This window comes from Thermobia domestica, chromosome 5, assembly GCF_964235325.1.
Source record: "Thermobia domestica chromosome 5, izTheDome1.hap1.1, whole genome shotgun sequence".
NCBI lineage: Eukaryota > Metazoa > Arthropoda > Insecta > Zygentoma > Lepismatidae > Thermobia > Thermobia domestica.
Window position 1 is genome coordinate 112,776,635 of NC_137458.1, and position 22,356 is coordinate 112,798,990.

Genomic DNA, 22,356 nt, shown 5'->3' on the forward strand with positions numbered 1-22,356 from the left:
TGTTTTGAACTATCCTATGAGATTTCTCTTGTTTAGAGCACGCCCTATTTCGGCAAGAAAATTCGTAAGATTTCGATTTAAGCGACATCAGGTGAGAGAAAGTGAAAACGCTCTATCACAACAGACATGCAAGGCAGAAGGCACTGGAAAACATTGATGGACGAGTATGCGTTGAGATCTGACACCTCTTTGGAGGATGTGAAACAGAAGTTTAACCATATTCGGTGGCCGTATGTGGCTGAAAGAGCAAAAATACTCGACAAAATGCAGAGTGGTGAAGGGACTGAAGAGGTATCTTTTGCTAATTTATCTACTGATTTTTGTGCTTTTTTTTTTTTTTTTTAAGAGGTGTGCAATTTAAAAATATAGCGCCTACTTTCGCTCAGTAGGATGTGCAATGTATTTTTTTTTTTTTTTTAAAAATACCGCAATTCACTGTGGATGAACATCTCGCAACGTCATTCGGTCAGACGAAAAATCAAAAATCTTCACGTGTATGGCACAAAAGGGTAGGATTTCCTACGAGATATGTCGTAACATTTTCCCAAAGATAAATCCTACGGTAGTTCCTAACATTTATCTCATAGTGCATAGCGGGCCTAATGCTTAAGTATATTCTTATGAAGTATTCCATTATGACACTAGCGAGACGGCAGTATACAATGCCTATAATTAATAAGATATAGCCTAAGTTTATTATGAACCGTATGACATATATCAACCTATAGGTAATACCGAACTGAAAAAATGACGTTTGACAAATTCTCATTCAAGCAAAATGAATTTTTATGGCTTTAAAATGTATATCGTTCATTGCCAATTTAATACATTTAATAAGCTTTTATTTCACTGAAATAGAATGTTTATTTATTTGTGTATTATGCATAAAATATATACTATTGAGTAGTAGACCGTATCTATTGTTATTTCATTTCTCCTAACAGAGACTCACATACTATTCGTAAGTAAAAATAGCTCGTAACCTTACTTTAAGCCCATAATTCGTAATTAATACACTGTTAATCAAAAGTTACAATGGGCACGAAGTCCAAAAATGGTGGAAACACACACAAAAGTACGTAGCAATATCAATATAGACCTTTTTCAACTTTATCTGCGTGTATGTATATTAGCCAATTACCAATTTAGCCATTTTCACATGCTGTTTAGCCAGTAAAATTGTACTTTAGCTATTAGCTATAATTATGACCAATTCTGCTTTCACATTTGGTAATGCCTAGTCATTTGTGATCCTTTTCCAAAAACTCCTCTAAAATTAAGAATAAAATCATAATAAAATATGATTTACTATTTTGCTAAATCCTCTGATTGTAATAGTTCTTACAATACCACACCATAATCTGTGTTACGTAGTTTCTTTGTCATTTTCACTTCAACTGTGATTAATTTTCACTCAGCAGTCTCTCAGCAAATCAGGTTTCTACTTTCGCATTATTAAATTCAACGGTTAATTTACAAACGAGAATTTTGAAAATATGCTCGTCTGGGACGGTGTATGTTTACTATTTAGTTCGTTCAATAATGATTGGCACTCTCCCCCTATAACTGGCGTCAAGTAGCAGTTTGAAATGTTTGTTGATGTATGCATTAAGATAGACTATAGTACTATCAAACCCCAGTAAATGGTTTTCTTTCTTTCCGCAGGTAGCACATTGTAGCAGCAGTTGTTCCAACGTGCCAGGATCCTGGTGGGCAGCGAAAAGACAGCATAGAAGCAGACACACATGGGCAACGGTGCGGCAGTGTGGTTTCTCTGGAGAGAAGGAGTGAATACTTCAGACATCCACAACAGATTATTAGCCGTATGTGGGGACACAGCACCAAGTCGCAGATCCCTGTTTCGTTGGGTATCCGAATTCAAAGAAGGCAAAGACAGTGCTGCAAAAAAACAAAAGCACTGGGCGTCCTGCAACTGCACGCAGACCAAGCAATGCCGCGCGAGTGAATGATTTGATAATGGAGCACAGGAGAATCACGTTTGATGAACTAGAGAAAGAAACAGGTCTATCACGGTATTCCCCTCTACACTATCATTCATGAGGATTTGAAGTTGCACAAGGTGTATGCACAATGGGTGCCTAATGACCTCACCGTTGCACAGAAACAAAAGCGTGTGGAGATTTGCCAGCAGTTGATGCAACAGTACAGTGAATATCCGACCGAGCTCTTTGACTGTCTGGTCACCGTCGACGAACCTTGGTTCCTCTACGAGACTCCAGAAAAGAAACGCCAATCCATGGAATGGAGGCATACTGGAAGCCCTCGTCCCAAGAAGGCAAGGATGGGACTATTCCTGCGGAAACAAATGGCGACAGTTTTCTAGGATCAGGAAGGGATACTGCTGGTGGCATGGCTACATCCCTCCCAATACGTCCATCGACAGTGAGAGCTACTGCAGTTCACTGCATAGACTCCGCCGACGCATCCAACAACGCCGACAAGGAAAATGGGGCCGTGGCGTTCTTCTCCCAACACGACAATGCACGGCGACTATGCTTTATTCGACACAATGAAAGAGGATATGAGAGGTAAAACGTTCAACACAAATGATGAACTCCATGCATTTGTCCGCCAGTGGCAGAGATATACCCCCAAAGAACGGTTTGCTACACAAATAAGGAAGCTTCCAGAACGGTGGCAAAGGTGCATAGACATTGCCGGGGAATACCTCTAATCGTTTGTTAAATAAATGGTTCCTGTGAAAACAAATTAATTGTAGTGCCAATCATTTCTGAACACCCCAAGTATTTTTACTAGATCAATAGTAGGCTACATCCCATGTAAATCATTCTTCACCATTAAAATTTGGAACGGAAGAAGAAATTCAAAGAACTGCATCATCTTGTTCATAATCCAAGCGAAGTATGCTGTATCTAAATATTTTAAACATGAAATCATCTTATTGAAATATATTTGCCTCTATTGTTATTTCTGTTAGCTATAAATTTAATTTTCTGAAGGTACCCGTTGGTAACAGTGGCATGAAGGCAAAATTCCATCAGACGAATCAATGATACCCACTTCTAGAAATTTAAAACCAATTGTTATAAACTGTATCAGGTGCATAAATTTAGAAATACTGAGAGATATCTCCAGTGCATCTAAAATCATTGCGAGAAATGGCTTTTAGGTTGCTGCACAGATGCACTATATTGCACTATGCCCAATACACTGGTAGGAACAGGCTAAACGCACAACTTTCTCTGGTTTTGTCTCCCATGCCGTAAACGTAGCCAACACCTAGCGGCCCGCTTGCCGATAAATTAAGAAACTAAATAAAGAAAAAAACAAAACTTTAATTATTGTGATGTGACCTCCCACTTGAGCCGCCCCTGACAATACATAGTACGGTTAATGATATATAACCTAAAAGTATAGTTAACTCTTTAATTTTAATTTCCGTATTTAAAATATTGCCTTAAGATGTCAATATATGATACAACATTGAGCTTAACACAATAACATATTTGTGAATAAATTCTCACACGCAGTTTTTCTAGAAGATCGAAAAAATAAATAATAATAATAATAATAAAAACACTTTTGTAGCACTAGAAAGTATGGTTGTCAACAATGGCTGACAGCTTTTATTTTCCTGGAAGAATTGTTATTTCTATATACACACGTGCGCAAACCTTGTAAGAAAAAGTCTACGTCGTACCCTACAGCATAATCCTGATTGGTTGGAATTTAATGTCCCATTCAGCACCGAGATTGTATGATACGAGGATTTGTGCCTTAATGTGGGACCCGATCCACATGAGCTTTCACAAGGAACTGAACACGGAACTTCCGCACTGAAAATATATACGTTAACCATATAGCCATGATAAAATCCCAATATAACCTTAAGTTCGATTTCAGAATGTACTGCACAATTTTTCATGTGCACAAGCAATATTTAACGTTTTTGTTCCTTCATATATTTTTTCAATTTTTATTCCCGTATTATATTTCCTGATATTGTCATTCAAATGCCTTGTCTTCTTTAGCCTATAAAGCATAACAATGCGACGTTGAACAAAATCAAATTCAATGATTCACAATAAATGCACTACTGGACCGAGATTCGAACCCGGGATCGTCGGTGTATCGTGCCGATGCGTTTACTACTACGCTACCTAGTCCTCTCCCCGAGTAGCCATACATTCCCTCACTCTAAACACCGACTTTACGAGTGAGGGAATGTGTGGCTGATCAGGGAAGTGGACTAGACAGTAAAGTTGTTGAAGCACCGGCATGGCATGCCGACGATCTCCTGTTGGAATCACGGCCAGTTGTTTTTATTATTATTACTCTTTGTGTATTCGCACCTATAGAGGAATTAGGACGTCAAAAATCGGCTGTTTCCTTCATTTACCAATATAAAATTAAATTCCCTTAGTAAGATTACAACTACTTACTCAGTTTCTCATGACTACTCTTTCTTGAACCTCAGTACTGTATGTCTCAGACCATACTCTAGACAGTATATATTTTAAATACATCATTTCCAAGGCTCACATTTTGGAGAAAAAAAATCATTATAATGTATTATCTTAAATTTAATATTACCTAAAATTTCAAAAATAATTCATTACTAAAACAGACATACTCATATTTTACTTATTTAATTTACATCAATGATAAACATGAATTTTTCCAATATGTCAACATATTTTAAGTTAGAACTTTTTAAAGATTACAAAATCGGACAAACAATAATTTAGAAAAAAAAAAAACAAACACAATTAAAAGATTGTTGAAGAATGAATAAGATAAAAAAAAAAAAATGAAATAGGACGTTCTGGCACAGTCATACCCAGGCATAAGAGGAAGAAACACAACTAACTTTTTACTTCTTTTCGGCGTTCCAATTAAAAACTGACAGCACGAACAAATTAAGTTTTACCTACTCCTTCTTCCTCTGATGCTGAAAACTACTACCAGTAAAAATATCTGTGTTTCTTGTTCTACTATACGACTAATTTTTTATCTTATCCATCCCTCTACATAGGAAAAGTTTCTCTTACATACACTGCTTAAATTACGCATGGTTTCAACAAGCAATACAAGTGATTTACTGAGACTGAATGCTGATACGAGGATTTACTTAGATTGAATGTTACTTGTACAAGTTGTGATTTTAATAAATTATGATCACAATGATTTGTCACAGCAATCATGTACTGCATTAAAAGACTGGAAAGTAACATCGTAAGACAAGATATACTCAACTTGGACATACGAACATTCGCCCTAAAATTATCCAAATAGAAAGTATATATGAAAATACATTCACTTTGTTTGTCCTAAAAAAATTGTGATACAAACTGAAAACACGTTAATGATAATTTTTTCTGTCGTCCCTTGAATACTTTTCCTCTCTTGAACTGGACCGACTCCCTGACCTCTCCTCCATCCACTGATGTCCCTGACTTCTGTGATTTCTTCTTCTGCCACTTTCATTGCGACCCTGTTTCGCTGGTGGTTCACCAGCAACTGCAATATCGTCGGATCTCCCGCGGTCTGAACTTTTCTTTCGGTCAGTCGGATACATATATGGCTGTCCACCTCTATTCCACGTGCCTCTCAAACTATTTTGCGCTAACGCATTCAACCCTTGCATTAAATGCACATTTCCCATAAGGTTATCACCTTGTTGGCTGGGATACAACATCGACGACCCGATATGTCCTGGGGGTAATGGCAACTGAGGCAGCAGTAACGGAAGGGGAAATTGTTGGTTCATATTACCACTTGGACATGATAACGATCTGTGATGAGCGCGCATATCTGAAGCCGCAACATTCCTTGCAATGTCAAAATTTGAGTTTCTTGTTTGGAGATTCAACGGTTTGTGAAACAACTTAATGCCTTCTAATAACTTGATAGAATACGGCACTGAACACTCATGCTTGAATGTAACAAAACCAAACGATCTCTGTTTTCCATCCTTATCCTTGGGAATTCGTACCTTTTCTAGAGGTCCAGCCTGTTAAAACAGAAAATAAAATTAATATACAATAGTTGAGAATTTTTGTAATAGGAAAAACATAAAATAGAATAAAATAGATCTACGCGTTTCAACAGTCAATACCTTGAAAAGAAGTGAAGAGAAAAAGACGGTCTTCTTTCTTATTTTGAAAAATATCCAAGGCAGCAAAACACGGAAAATGTACGAGTGCAACGCAGTTAAATTCCACAATTACAGTCCCACGACTCGCATTTGTCATATTATAAAATAAAATTCTACAATTTCACACACTTGCTTCCCCTTTACAAAATATTTTTACATATTGTTTTGTATTTACTATAAGCAAGAAAGCAATACATCAATCGCAGCAGTGAATTATGTTACACTCGCAACGGCACACTTCTGATTTGATTTTGAGTTTAACGTTCTGTTCAGTAGCGATGTTGTATGAGACGTTACGATACTTACCGTGGTATCGTAACGATATGAGCTTCCATTGGGAATCGAACCCGGGTCTCCCACACCAAAGGCGTGTACACTAATCGCCAGCACATTTCTGAAAGAATAGCCGGACTTATACAACAATTGTTACTGCATCAGAAAATTATCCCGCACACCCTCTTACTAGACAGAGGAAAGATACCTTGCTCTATAGAGTTAACTGGATAGAAATCATATTTAGAAGGCCTACGGCTTATCTGCGTTCAGAAATCATTGTTTAGACAAGATGTTTACTAGATATACATACTCTTTTCGCTTGTAATGTAACATTTAATTATGTTTAATATATGTCATACAAGTAAATATTACGTAAGTTGGTCCAGTGTTATAATTAAAGCCCGGAATTACTGGCATAATGTCATAAGTGCCATTACTGCAATTTTCGTGATATTTTCAGGAAAAGTGCAATTTCACAATTTAGAAGCAATTTGTTGCCACTGTCACGGGTTTTCTCTTCCACTACTCTTTATTTACCCATGAATGACAGCATACCACAGCTCTGAGTCGCTCTTATCTGGTCAAGTGATCTCGGTGTCTGATAATAACTGGTCTATTCCCGTTGGAATGTGACAAGTGGAGGGGCGGGGATAGTAGTACGTATTCAGTTCTTGGAATTTTGAGGCAGTGTTCGGTCATTGGAATGACAAACGAAGATGATTACTTTCAAGAAATAGCCAAGTGGGCAGTTATTGTGAATCTTAGGCATGCGTGATACAGGACTAGTATTTATGTGCGTTTCAGTATGCCGAAAATTGGTCTTTCTAGGCAACGTAAGTTGGAAAAATTTGAGTGAGTGAGTTTGGGCGTACTGTGTTTTCAACAGATGGTTCTGTAATGTCTTGTAAGTTATGTGAAACTGTGGTTTCCGCTGAAAAGCGTTATTTTGTAACACACCACATAAGCACTACAAAAAACAATTCTGCAAGGACACGCAAATCAGTTGGTGAAAAGGTTCAAAATCTTCTTGGAACAGTCACGAATCCCGCTTCGTGTATTAACAGTTTTGCGAATGATCTGTGTGAAGCTCTAATTAACGTGGACATGCCTTTATGGAAGTTAGAAAATGTTTCCTTTAGAAACTTTCTCGAGAAATACACAAAACAAAAAGTTCCAAGTGAATCATCTTTGAGAAAGACTTAACGTTGATGGACTTAACGTTAAAAATATATGGATTTCAACTGATGAAACTTGCTATATTCTAGGACGTTCCATTGCCAACGTTGTAATTGGAACTTTGAGAGGGGAAGAAGCACACAAACATTTTTGATTGCATTAGAAATTCTGGAAAAAGTAAATGGCACGACAATTGCACAGATTTTTACAAAATCGCTGAGTATTCTGTGGCCAGAATGTGTAAAATACGATAAGGTCCTTTTTTTTGTCACAGACGGAGCTGCATACATGAAAAGTGCAGCAAAAGCCCTTAAGGTTCTATTCCCACGTATGCTGCATGTCACCTGTCTGGCACACGCGCTACATAGAATTGCAGAGGAAGTTCGTTCTCATTTTCCTGAGTTGACCTTCTTGTGTCAAATGTGAAAAAGGTATTTCTGAAAGCTCCCTCGCGAAACAAGTGCGTTTCGCGAATTAGCCCCTGAACTTCCCCTTCCTCCACGGCCTGTCTTAACGAGATGGAGTACATGGATTACAGCTGTTCTCTATTATGCTAACAACTTTGAACCTATCAAAAGAATCATTGATACTTTTGATGAGGATGATGCGTCTTCAATTAAGCTTACTCAAAGTTTGGTTAAGAATAATTCCTTGAAAAAGGACTTAGTCTTCATTGCAACACATTTTGCAAAGTTACCAGATGCTATTGCCATGCTTGACAGAAAAGAACAGACTCTCGCTAGTTCTCTGAAAATCTTCAATGATACTCTCAACGACCTGAGTGTTGTACCTGGTGATAAGAGCGAGTACATTCGGCGTAAGTGTGATCGTGTTGTAAGTGCTAATCCAGATTTGGGAAAATTGAAGGACATCGGTAGTGTTATGGAAGGTGATGCTGATACAACTGTTGACAGACATGGATCCTTCCCAAATTACAAGTTTCAAGTATGCTCCAGTGGCATCTGTAGATGTGGAAAGATCATTTTCACATCTAAAACGAAATCATTCTGAGAGGAGACAAAGTCTTTCCTTTGAAAACCTTAAAAAGACGTTAATAATTTCAGGGAACAAAAATGTGAAAAACCTTTCGTAAGTGAAATTAAACTGCTAGTGTAGCGTAAAATGACTTCACTTTAGTATTTCTTGTCAGGGTTGGCAAAAACCATGGTTTTTATTAAAAAAACCAAAAAAACCGGGTTTTTTTGGTTTAAACCAGGTTTTTTTGGTTTAAACCAGGTTTTTTTGGTTTAAACCAGGTTTTTTTTGGTTTAAACCAGGTTTTTATGGTTTAAATAATTTGCTCTATATATTCATATCATATATGGACAGAAATAAGTTTGTTTCGCCTTGATGTTATTATGCAACAACCGGGTTATGCTGGAAGGGTCACATAAGCTTAAAGCGGAATAAAAACCGCTCCTCGAGTTACATCCGACAGAAATTGTCCTCCATTTGAACTCGGAACCAGGACTAATTGGCCACAAATCCGATACGTCTCCCGACTCACTCACGAAGGAATCCTGATAAAAAATACGTTGCACTGATCTTTACATGCTTCTTAATATAACTGTCACGAGTCATTTCAGAAGGACAAAAAGATAAACAGTTGCACAAGTGAAACCATTACACAGAATTACATATGAACAATTTCAAAGTACTACGGAGTACAGAAGAACTAATTTAGTTCAAGTTAGTTAACAACGACTTTTATTGGTCCAAATTAAAGAAATACACCGACTTAATCTGCATATAAATAAGAAAAGTGAATAAAGATACGAATTATTTGAGTCCACTTTGGCTCAGACTCATTTATACATAAATAGATACCAAAGATACTTATTTCACTAAATGCCTCTCGTGGGGTCTGTATGACCCCCCCCCACACACACACAAAAAAAAATACGGCATTTTCGATGTATTTTATCAATAGTAAACATTGAAACGAAACAATATTTAGAATTTTTCTTCGATTGCAATTACATAACAATAATAACAACTACAAAAAATCACAAAATAAACATTTATATACTTTTTTAAAAAAAGTTGCTTTTGTAGTATAACCTTTTTGGGTAATGAATGGGGAATTTAGGTCTGAATATAATACGAATAATATACGGGAGTGAAACGTGATAACTCACAAATGTGTGTTCATCAAGATTTTACAAACACTTACACTTTTGCGAACATTTTTTGATTTTTTGGTTTAAACCAGTTGGTTTTTTTGAAAAAAACCAGCTGGTTTAAACCACCTTGGTTTAAACCAGCCAACCCTGTTTCTTGTGCTTTGAATGTTTGTGCTAATGTAACCGCGTGTGAATAAAATATGATAGTGTTTTTAAGTTATTGTTTCATGTTACTACTGAAGAATGTCGAATGAATTGTTAGCTGTCGTCCCTTCACGGGTTGCGCAAATTTCCAGAATTTTAAGTGGTAAGTACAAAGTGCAAAATGACACTTTTATTCGAAATGAAATGAGATGAAATCTTTGAGTTTTACGTCCCACGGTTATGCCGGTTAGGCTAAAGGAGACGGTGATTATGAGAAATAAAATGGTGGAATGAAGAAAGTGGGAGGAAACGGGAGAATCCCGAGAAAACCACGAGCACGGTTTTTGTCAAGCACAAAGTCCAACGGCGCGAGCTGGGATCGAACCAGGGACCCCAAGCACCGGAGGTGAACGCTCTACCACTGAGCCACCGCGCCCCCTTTGTTTCACTCAATACGTGATACTTTTGAAATGATGAAATACGTGTTTTTTCGTTTTGACATACATTTCACCGTTTCCGAGTTTTAAGGGTGGCTAAAGACTTTATGGACACCGTGTATACTGATAGAAATTGGTAAAATTCATCAGCTGCCTACGTAGCTTCCAGCATTAGCTTGAATTGGACATTTTATTGAATGATATCTAGATACTAAATTTGTAACGTAATACCTCAGTTTTACGTACTGATTATGATACGTTGACTTTAAAATTTTACATGCAAAGCAATAACGGGATGCTTTGCATTTAAAGTAATAACAGGATTTTCCCATTGGCCAAGGCGGGAGTGTACGTATTTTTCACGTTTCTGGACCCACTCTTCTGGAATCGTTTTGTCGTTGTTCCTGATTAAGTTGAAGTCCCTTTTCAACACCGAAGCAATGCGAGATGTGGAGCTACAGTTAAATGTAGAATCCGAACCATCCCAATGCTTTCAATTTATTTATACATATCGGCATTTATTCTGTTAAGATCCGTCAGCTCTTCAACGGGGTTCATTCGAGCGGACGGTTCTACCAAAAACAAAATTTATGAGTAAAATATGATGTGAAACATTTTTCGTGAATGTAAGTTATTTCTGTCATTGTACAGCATATTGAAATGGATTTTGAGTAGTAATGAAAGTGTTGTATGTGTAACTATTTAGTGAAGCTCGGAAGGCGAAAGAATACAAAAAAGTGAATAGGGTAGAAGTAGGGTCACTCCACGTCAGTTCATCCAGCCCATGTCACCCACCGACTCAAGATTTTGGTGATATGTGGTACACTTGGTCTACAACCACCAAATCTAACTTGTACAAAACTTCAAACCTCTCGCTCAACACATACCCATGTTATGGTCCATCAAAATTTGGACAAAATTCTACTCGCGACAACTAGAAATGGTGCATCGAGGTTTGAACTTGCCCTAGTAACATGCTGATATGAATGCTTTGAGGAAACAGACCTATCCATTCTGATGCAGAATTGTCTGTAGATTTCAAATCTGTGGTCAGATTTGACACAGCATCAACCTAAAGTGCACTTTTGTATAAAAAACTAGTAAAAAGTATGCTTGAAAAAAAGAGCCCCAGCTAGAAGAACAAAAATGGCTATATTTCAAAAAGTACCAATTCACAGAAATAATTCTTAGATATTTTAAAAGAGGATGAAATTTCCTATAAAATGAAGTGAAAGTCGTTTTGGGTATTTGGCGTAGAGGCAGGGTTGGCAAAAACCATGGTTTTTATTGAAAAAAACAAAGAAAAACAGTTTTTTTTAAACCCGTTTTTTTTTGGTTTAAATAATTTGCTCTATGTATTTATATCACATATGGACAGAAATAAGTTTGTTTCGCCTTGGTGTTATTATACAACAACCGGGTTATGCTGGATGGGGTTACGTAAGCTTAAAGCGAAATTCAAACCGCTTCTCGGCTTACATCCGAGAGAAATTGTCCTCTAATTGAACTCGAAAACCGGGATTAACTGGCGATACATCGGCCGACTCACTCACGAAGGACTCCTGATAAAATACGTTGTACTGATCTTTACATACTTGTTAATATAATTGTCAAGAGCCATTTCAGAATTGATTGATTGATTTTTTGAGTTTTACGTCCCGTTCAGCAGCGAGGCTACATGAGACGTGGACCTACAGATTAACGTGGAATCCGAACCACATGAGCTCCCGCCGGGAATCGAACCAGGGTCTCCCACGCCAGCCATTTCAGAAGAACAAAAAATAAACAGTTGCACACGTGAAACCATTATACAGAATTACATATGGACAATTTCAAAATATTGCAGAGTACAGAAGAACTGATTTAGTCCAAGTTAGTTTACTACGACTTTTATTAGTTCAAGTCAAAGAAATACAACGACCTAATTTGCATATCAGTAAGAAAAGTGAATAAAGATACGAATTATTTTTAGTCCACTTTGGTTCTGACCCATTTATACATAAATATATACCAAAGATACTTCTGATTAAATGTCTGTCGTGGTGCTCCCCCCCCCCCAATAAAAAGTTTCGATGTATTTTACCAAAAGTAAATATTATTAAAACGTATTCTTTCATCGCAATTGCATAACAATAAATCACAAAAGAAACATTCATAAACTTATAAAAAGAACAAAAGTTGCTTTAGTAGCATAATCTCTTTGAGTAATGAATGGGGAATTTAGGTCTGAATATAATACGAATATACGGGAGTGAAACGTGATAACCCACAAATATGTGTTCATCAAGATTTTACGAACACTTACACTTTTACAAACATTTTTCGTTTTTTGGTTTAAACCAGTTTTTTTTTTTTTTTTTTTTTTTTTGTGTGTGTGTGTGTGTGTGTGTGAAAAAACCAGCTGGTTTAAACTACCTTGGTTTGAACAGCCAACCCTGCGTAGAGGTAAACAAGAAATAAAAATGCAGTTTTCCACAATGTACAGGTAATTGTAATATTTTCCAGCAATCAAATACACTTATATAGGCCTACACTGAGAAAAATACGTTCTCCGGACAGCGGTATATTGTACAAATATACGGAATCCTCTTGCTTACTACAGAAATCAGTATGGAGCATACGTTATCCATATGCTACATACGCACTGCTCTTAGATACTACATCATACCGTTGCAGGATGTCTTACATCTAACAGTTTTACGTATATCACATGCATGTACTTATGTTACATTCCTCAACTATATGTGATATACATCCATTTGTATGCGAGATCCTGACCGTCTATATTGTTTCATAGGGACAATACGTATAGATGGCACACTTATACGGAAAGTATTATAAAACATGAGTTTTCTGTTATACGTTTGCTGTACATTAAAAAGTACATTAAGTCCAAAAACTACAGGAATTAGGCATGTAACCCACCTTTTTAAGTACGCCACCTACATTTTTTTCTCAGTGTATACATTTCATTTTTTGACAAAAATTTTTCGTTTCTGTTCAATAAATAATTTACATTTATTACTCAGTTGGTACTGCCTACCAGTACTAGATGGAGTCTCAATAACAGATGAAATGTGCTGTACTGGGACCAAACATGTGTCAGCTCTGCTAGGCCAATAAAAGGATGCTGCAGGCCCAGCTGGATTCATGAATTTTATATTTATATCCGCCTTGTATTCTACTACTAGTCCGATATGCCACTTATTATCATAGATGCATGCTACAAAGCAATTAACTTTAATGTCCTGGCAAGACAACTTTTCCAACTTATCATATTCTGGTGCAAAGTTAAACTCTAAATCTGGTGTTTCATCTGCACTCAATCACCTTGCTGTTATAACTGCATTTGGCAGTGGTACAAACTTAGGAAAAGCTCTTGTGCCTGCTACAGTCTGAGCAATCTGAAAACGATATGTTAACACCCTTCTTACACTGTTAATCTCAGTTTCAGGTAGATAAAAAAATGTAATTTTCGAAAACTGACGGGTAATAGTTAAGAACAGCTACTTCTCACCTCCCGTGCACGAGGATACATCTTACTGTTGCACTACCTAAACACCCTAAGTACAAGGGCAAGAACTCAGTCTATTACCTACTTTTTAACATCCTAGATAGTCAATGAATAATTCCTGAAAGTATGGCGTTTCTCGTCCTTCCCTAAATGGGAAGTACGGCTCCTTAACTATAACCAACTGACGATTGCAAGTCATACATTTGTTCGAATTTGTTATCTAGTTTTGAAATGGCCTCTGCAGATTTGCCTTTGTAACAGAGCGTTTCATACTGTCCCTGATGCCATCTCAAGGTGACTTGCCATGGCTGGTGGCAAAGAAAAATCAACAAGCAGATAAACCAGTCTTGGAGATGATGGCATAGATTTAAAAAGCCGTTTTTATATTGTGCAGCACAGCCCTCTGTTACATGTTCGACATTTTTAATATGTGGATATTCACTCTTTAAGAATGACATGGTTTCAGATTGGACTTTATAGCCTACACAAAAGGCACGTTATGATGTAAGACATCAGATAAAAGCATAGAGGTTTCTCAGTTAAACGGTTAGTTTGAATAAAATAAAGTACAACAGGGTGTAAGGTACATTACACATGATTCCAATGGTAAGTTAGTAACTCATTTTGCAGTATAAAACCATAATTCTCTGGAAAGTCCATCAATATAATAGCTTCATCGTGAGAGAGGTTTAGTTTGCATTGCTTTAGGTAAGTTGTCTGCCTTTTAGCAATGAAACAATGGGGTATTAATCCTTGGAGCTTCTAAACAACATGATCAATGAATTCTGGAATTGGTAGTGTTCTTTCTACTAACTGACTACGATCAATATTGACCCACCCTGCAAAGCTCACTTGCTCGTCATCCCAGTACGCCTAGATTTTGTTTTGGCGAAATTATGTTATTTTACTGCTATCCTGGGTACATTTCACACACACTCCTAACATATAATTTCTATTACTTTTATCACACACCATCAGTGAAATTGCATTATTAAGATACTACTTTTTTAAACTAACGGCATGCAACAATAAATCTACATTTTGATTAACAGTACACACACATACACTGTACCTGCTGAACCTGTCACAACACACCATTTAGGCCTTAATAAGCAGAATTTGGAAAACCCACATGATGTTTTTCTTTGAAAGCAACATAAAGTTCACTTAGATTGCACAATATTAGTCGTTTTTGCATGTGGAGTTTTCTTTTAACACTCACAAAATCACTTCTTCCTGTAAATTCGTCACCTTGATACGGTTTCTTCAGGTAGTCTTTTTTCCTAATCTGTGTTCTGATAAGGAGTATATACCCTTGCTTTTACTTAATGGCGTAACTGCCTAATGATGTATCCACTAACACTAAAAACATCAGACTTTTTTGCGGAACCATGACTCTGGAGCAATAGTGAGAATTTGAAGTTTTTCACGTCTATTTGATATTACTATCTTCGGCTTCATTAACAGAATTAGGCGATAACGGTTTGTTGTTTTTTCTTGTACTTCATTTGCACTGGTACTTAACTCCGAATAACTGTCGTCACACAAGAAGTGTTCTATGTCATCAGACATCGAGTGTTTATTTTGGCATTTTTGAATGTAATAAATTACATTGTCAAATACCCAACATGATTTTCACTTCATTTTATAGGAAATTGCATCCTCTTTCAGAATATCTTGGAATTATTTCCGTGAATTAGGTACTTTTTGAAATAGAGCCATTTCTGCGCTCCTAGCTTAGGCTATTTTTCAAGCATACTTTTTACTAGTTTTATATATATATATATATATACAAAATTGCACTTTAGTTTGATGCTATGTCAAACCTGTCCACAGATTTGAAATCTACAGACTATTCTGCAACAGAATGGATAGGTCTATTGCGTCAAAGAATTCATATCAACATACTACTAGGGCAAGTTTAAACCTCGATGCACCATTTCCGGCTGTCGCGAATAGAATTTTTTGCCTACCAAGTCCAAATTTTGATAGACCATAACATGGGAACAGGTTGAGCGAGAGGTCTGAAATTTTGCACAAGTTAGTTTTGGTGGTTGTAGACCAGGTGTACCAAATATCACTAAAACCGAGACGGTGGGTGATATTTCGGTTTTTCGCTGGATGAACTGACGTGGAATGACCCAGTAAACGGTGGGAATTTCCGATTCATACGTTAGTTATGGACATGTGCGATGGATGTATTATAGGGAGCTAGCTTTAATGCGAGGCTGAGGAATTCAGAGTTGATTGGCAGGTTCCCCACCCCGTCGTCAAGAAACGGCCACTCGAAGGTCCTGGGCAGGGTTGCCAGAGCGTTGTCAAAAAATTCAGCTAATACTCACTTAATTCAAAGTGTTTATGCAATTATGCAATCCTTATCGAAGATCTCTGTATACGTGGATACACGCAAATTAGGCTGTGATAACAAAGGCTTCAGTTTTCTCTCCCTCGCTTCTTCGTCGCACTGCACTATGGCCTTCCTTATTACTTCTCTAGCTTCGCTGTGTATAGTTTGCCCTCTCTTACGCTGTGAAGCCATTGTCAAATGAATAATAAGCAACAAAACCGCAACCACAACAGTAAAGAACAAATAACTAACTCACACTAACTCTTCAGAATGATATTCATGTGACAAATTTTTAACCCTGGCAACGCTGACATATAGAAGGAGGAAAGAGAGTATTGCAAGAGTCAGGCAGAAAATTTGTTGAAATTCTTCCCCCTTTACCTCAGCCCCCGCTGGTAAACAAGCTAGCTCCCTATAATACTGTGCAATGTATGGAAAAGAAGTAAAAATTCAGAACAGAGGCAACAGCCCTACATATACTATTTTCTGTGGTAAAGGTAGGCTAATAAAAGAAGACAGTGTAACACTTGTGTATTAGCTGTGAAAGGTAATTTTTTTCGTGCAGGTGTAGTTTTGGCACACCACTAGACATAATTTTTGAAAAATTGTAATTCTTTTACTAATTTACTTCTTATTGTCTCTTAAAAGATTTGCACTGGGCGACATGAAAATATCTCGCTTTGCATAGGTAAAAATTTATGGGAGCCGCCAGAGATAATTGTTGAAAAATTATAATTGTTTATTGATTTGCGTATAAATACGGTTTTCGGATTACGACATAAGAACTACAGTGCAAAAGTAAAAAAACAAGAAAAAAAGCAACCTGTGCTAGGTGGCCATTATAAAGCATGAATGCTAACTAAACGATTCAGGATAGGGCGAAGCTCGTGGGCTTGCGCAGGTGCGTCCGAAGGGGTCAGGCGCGTCAGCGATGATGGGTATTCTCGTAAGCGAGGACAGTGAAAAAGAAGTGGATACGGCAAACATGTAAGTTTCAAAAGCACTTGTCATGACTTTATACTAGTAACGTTTCACTTGTAAACATAAAATACAGGTTCTGTACAATGTGCAGAAATACACCGCCGGCGGAAAATAAGATCTAATAGAGTCATCTTTCATACGCACTCACTTATTTTATCCACCATAAAGCACTTGTAATGATTTTATACTAGTAATCCTACACTTGTAAACCTGAAATACAGCTGTAGTACTTTGTATAAAATTTTGTCGCCTGCAGAAATATGTTCCTTATCAATATATCTTTTCATGCAAACTATTCAATTTTACCTGTAAATCTTTGAAAATGTGGTGCCCCATTATTATTATTATTATTATTATTATTATTATTATTATTATTATTATTTTTTTAAGGTTCGAGATTAAGTGCTCTAGAAGATAAGAATTATTACGGATATATTAAGTGTTTTTCCACCATCCTCGTTTATACGTATGCCCCCGTCGCTCACGCGCCTGCTCCCTACTGATGCACCCTTGCTATCTTCGTGTCGTGACGCGGCTAGATAGCATTCGAGCTTTTTAGTGGCCACCTAGCACAAGTTGTTTCGTGGTTTATGGACTAGTCTTTAGAGCTCCTTATTTAGAAATGCGTCAAAATTTGGTAGAAACGTCTGCTCGAACAATGCCCTTCAACGCAACAACAATTACTAATGGATAAGTTAACTTACGTTTGGTTTTTTATTTGCGTATTACGTAAGTCTGGCTCGGTGGAGTTTTTCGGAACTCAGGCGTTACCGGCATCTATGGCGTTAAGCCCGTCACGAATAAGGGATGACATGACGAACACACAAGCCGGGGAAGGATGTGGCTTTAAGCCTATGTTCAGTACCATCCCAGCATTTGCCTGATATGAATGAATGAAAACCACACTCAAAATAGCTAGCCTAAAAAATCTGTATACAACTTTTCGACCGAGTGCCTTACACAGATTCGAACCCAACAACACTCGCATCACATTAACGATTACGCTATGCGAATACTTTTTTACTTCATACTTAAGTTACGAGGAATACTTTTGCTATCATATTTAATGTATAATTATCTCTATTCTTACCTGAAGAAACAGTTCATACAAAATTTCTTCGTTTACTTTTTCAGATAGGTTTCCACACCACACAGTTCTAAGTTCTTCCGTCATTGTAATTAGAACTTATTTCTTCATTGCGATAACAACCACTGTTTCTTGTCATGTCGTAGACCATTATCGGTCAAATAGGTAGGTGCAACGGCTCACTATTCATATGTGCTACTAATGCAAAAATGGCCAAATGTGTACCTCACACAGAGGATTTATGATTCAAAAGCAAAATAGAATAAAATACAGGACACAAGTCGGGAAAAAGTCAAAATCAGGAGAAAGTCAAAGTCGGGAAAGGAGTTCAGAAAGGGAAAGAGGGCGAAAAACCAAGGTGAACAGGGCAAAAAAGTAGAGGAAAGTGGGAAGTATAAAATGAAAAGATAAAGGAGAAATAGAAAGTGTAGAAAAGAGAAGGGAATGGATGTACGTGTAAATGGAACAGAAAGTGTAAGTGTAGTGTAGGTGTATCACTGGGCCCACTTAAGCTCAACCTCACGGAGCATCACCAACCACGAGGCACTCACTAGCACAGCCACTGTCGAACTCCCTAGCTTATCACTTACAAAATTGTCTACTTCGTCTTCTACTAATTCTTCTTCCTCTTCTAAAAGTAATATACATCTGTTTTGTTAGCATCTGTTCGCATCTGTCTTCTCGTCATCTGTTTTTTGAGCGAACTGAAGGTCCAAATTGTGAAATTTTCCTTTTTACTATTGATTAGCATGCAAATACGCAACTTTTGAGTCATATTAGAATTCGATGCTCGAAAATTTGATTTTTTCACTCCACCCTGATGTACAATTGTGCGAACAACAACAAAGGACCCTAAACAAAACAGTCCGTTTCATTGCCGACAGAATAATTTGTCCATTGTTGATTTAACAAACGCAACACAGCTATTGCGGATTAGTACTTTACCACTGTGATTAGCTCAATATCACAGCGCTGAAAAAATAATAAATTCTCATTTTTTAAAACTTATATATTGCTAAACCACCTATAAACCTAGTGATTCGGGTACTGACGAAGAGCACTCATAAAAAAAAAAAAAAAATCTTTTGAAATTGGAACTGTCATCGACTTACTTTGTGTATTTCTACTTTACGGCCGAAAACGAACCACCAGCTTTACGAGTCGTTTTACAAATATAGCTGCTGCAGCTTGAAAGCTTCCCCAAAACAATGTCCAAATTTGCCATTGTTAAAGATCGCAGACCTTTTTAACTTCCCCTTCCAGGGTCATTATTGTTCAAGCAAGTTTCTTGATTACAATGAACGAATTTATTGTTACGTATTTTATAGCAAATTGTACCACAACTCCATCTGTTAACATAACGTCTTAAACTTAAGTTGAATATAATAATATTTATCATTGAGTTGTCAGCTGCAAGCTATTTTGTGTGCACAAGGGTAGCTAATACATGAGCGTTGTTATATTGTCAGTCGGCTTGTGATAGTATGTAGCGTCGTGATTTGAATTATGTGCGATTAATAAAAAGTCAAAGTACTAATTTTTTTTTTTAAAAAAAAGAAGAAGAAAACGGAACTTCTCGTTCCGCAGATGATAAATTATCACAAAGACAGAATATTACAAGATAACGATGAATCGTATTTGAGGTTTGGTTTTACGGTACTAGGAAATCAGCTGTAGTGTCTGTGTTGTGTAATGAAGTGTTATTATCTGCTGAAAGTATTAAGCTTCCAATATGTTACGGCCCCTGCCCCTGCAATCTAAACATCCTTCGGTGGAAAATAAACCGCTCAAATTTTTTCAACGCAAATTGTTAGTACTTGGAAAGCAGAAGTCAACCATTACTCACATAACTAATGTAAGTCCAAAATCACTTCAAGCATCATATCAAGTATCTCCGAGGATTGAAAAAAAAAAAAAAAAAAAAAACACCTCAGAATTGGCAAAACACATACTATTGCAGATATGATTCTTCCTTGTGCACATGATATAGTGTCAACAATGATCAAACCCGAAGAAGGTCAGAACTGCCAAAGATTTCATTGTCCAGCAAAATATATTGTAAGAAAAGGCCACCCTTCACCCCAATAGGCAACGGGAAACAAGATTTAGATTAATACAGAATAAAAGTATATATAATCTTTTGCTTTTTAAACTTAATAGACCTACTGTATTGTTTTGGAAAAAAGAAACTGATTGAAATAAACGATTTACTGATTAAAGAAAAATTATCAACGTATTTCCCTCTCAAATAAACAATGTAAAAGAATTTCATTCATCATAGCTCTGCAAATTGTATATACTTTTCTAACAACTGTTATACAACATAAATTTCAGGCTTTTTCCAGTTCATAAATAATTTCCAGGATTTTCACCCTTTTCTGCTTGACTTTTCTCGGGCGTTTTCACAACACACTTTTATTTCCAGGTTTTCCAGGACGTGTGGGAACCCTGCATATTATATACAACAATATTGGAAAGCGCTGGGAAAGTTGGTAAATACCAACACACCTTAATGGCCAGTCAATACTGCTGCAAACACTGCTGAAAGAAAACGCTGATACAGCTTGCGTTATAAGAAACGAGCATGGCAAGGTTCCTCAGTTAAGCTTCGCTGGGGAAGAACAAACACATAGGAAACAAAGAAAAAAAGAGTGGACATGGGAGGATAGGAAAAAGCAAACTTAAAATAATAATAATAATAATAATAATAATAATAATAATAATAATAATAATAATAATAATAATAATAATAATAATAATAATAATAAGAAGAAGAAGAAGAAGAAGAAGAAGAATTAGTGACTAATCCTCGGGGAAAAAAATGCTGACACATTTAGCATATTGATAATATGTAGCAATTTACATCGTCACTGGAACTGCCCTTGACTTTTATTTTTAATAATTCAATGACTGAAAAATACAGGAAATAAAGGACAAAATTAAAATATAGGACAAATATACACTAATTTCCAAAATATAGGAAAAAAGGACAGCTGGGAGGCCTGGATATTAGAATGCAATACTGCATCAGCAGCAGAATTACATTAGCAGAACTGACTCATATATATATATATATATATATATATATATATATATATATATATATATATATATATATATATATATATATATATATATATATATATATATATATATATATATATATATATTCATATATTCATTTGGAAACCGTATACACAAGTATTCAGCTGTTAGTGATCATTTTCACCATTTAATAATATGTTACTTTTTAATATCTATCTTACATACTGTAGACGTTGGTGGGACTATATAACACATATCTTTCGATTCGACACCCCATTATTGTGTGGCGCAAACACTAACCACGTGAGGATTAATATTGACAAGGCTTTAAGTCATACCGCAGTACATATCTGCGTCTTTTATCAAGAAATGGAACGAGAATGAGGAATTCGTGTCATTATGTTTCAAGACATTAGTGTAGAGTGTTCTGTTGCTCGTCCAATGAATTATTGCGGCTTTGGCCTGTTAAAAAGGTGTCTCTTAACACTAGAACTACCACGAAATTAATTATACAAGAACTACTAAAGGAGTCATATTGATCCCTTGTGCTTTAAAGGTATTTAGATAGGAATTTGGTGTTCCTTTGGTAAGCAAGACTTGATGTGACTGGATATAAAAATTAATATGCTATAAAACCCACACTAGCTTCAACCAGATGTCAAACCCTGGTATTCCATACCCAAGGCGGTTGCACAACATGTGTACAAATGTAGAGTCGAAATCTTTTTAAAGATAAGCTCAGGAATATTTATTATATCAATAGATTATACATTTATTTAAAAATATACGGTATAAGCAAATAAACGAGCACAGGTTTCAAGAGTAAATCTAAATTATGATAATAGTATTATGTTGAGGGATATAGGTATAAATTTCAACGCATATGTCAACAATACAACCTTTAAGCACACAAATCCGCTTTGTTCCTAAAATAAACTTTTTAAATCAAAATCGTTAAATACATTCTTCTACTTTGAATGCTTTACTTGAAAATCACAAAACACAGTGCATTTCTTTATGCAGGGCATTTCAGGACACGATGTACTTTCGAATCACATTAGTACATGATCCACAGATAAATGTCTTG

The 22,356-nt window shown here is 36.4% G+C and overlaps 1 protein-coding gene across 1 annotated transcript; it reads right to left on the reverse strand.

The window, feature by feature from the left end:
• Positions 1 to 4,611: 4,611 nt before the first annotated feature.
• On the reverse strand, positions 4,612 to 18,800 carry LOC145686033 (uncharacterized). Its single transcript, XM_081758889.1, has 2 exons — positions 18,228 to 18,800; positions 4,612 to 5,995 (listed from the first exon to the last, which is right to left on the reverse strand). The coding sequence occupies exons 1-2, from the start codon at positions 18,309 to 18,311 to the stop codon at positions 5,345 to 5,347; spliced, it is 735 nt and encodes a 244-aa protein (XP_081615015.1). The 5' UTR covers positions 18,312 to 18,800; the 3' UTR covers positions 4,612 to 5,344.
• Between the last annotated feature and the right edge of the window lie 3,556 nt (positions 18,801 to 22,356).

Coding starts and splice junctions, on each gene's coding strand:
- LOC145686033 (XM_081758889.1), bottom strand. CDS start 18,311: ATGACGGAAGAACTTAGAACTGTGTGGTGTGGAAACCTATCTGAAAAA. Junction 5,996..18,227: donor TGTATGAACTGTTTCTTCAG/GTAAGAATAGAG, acceptor CTGTTTTAACAG/GCTGGACCTCTAGAAAAGGT.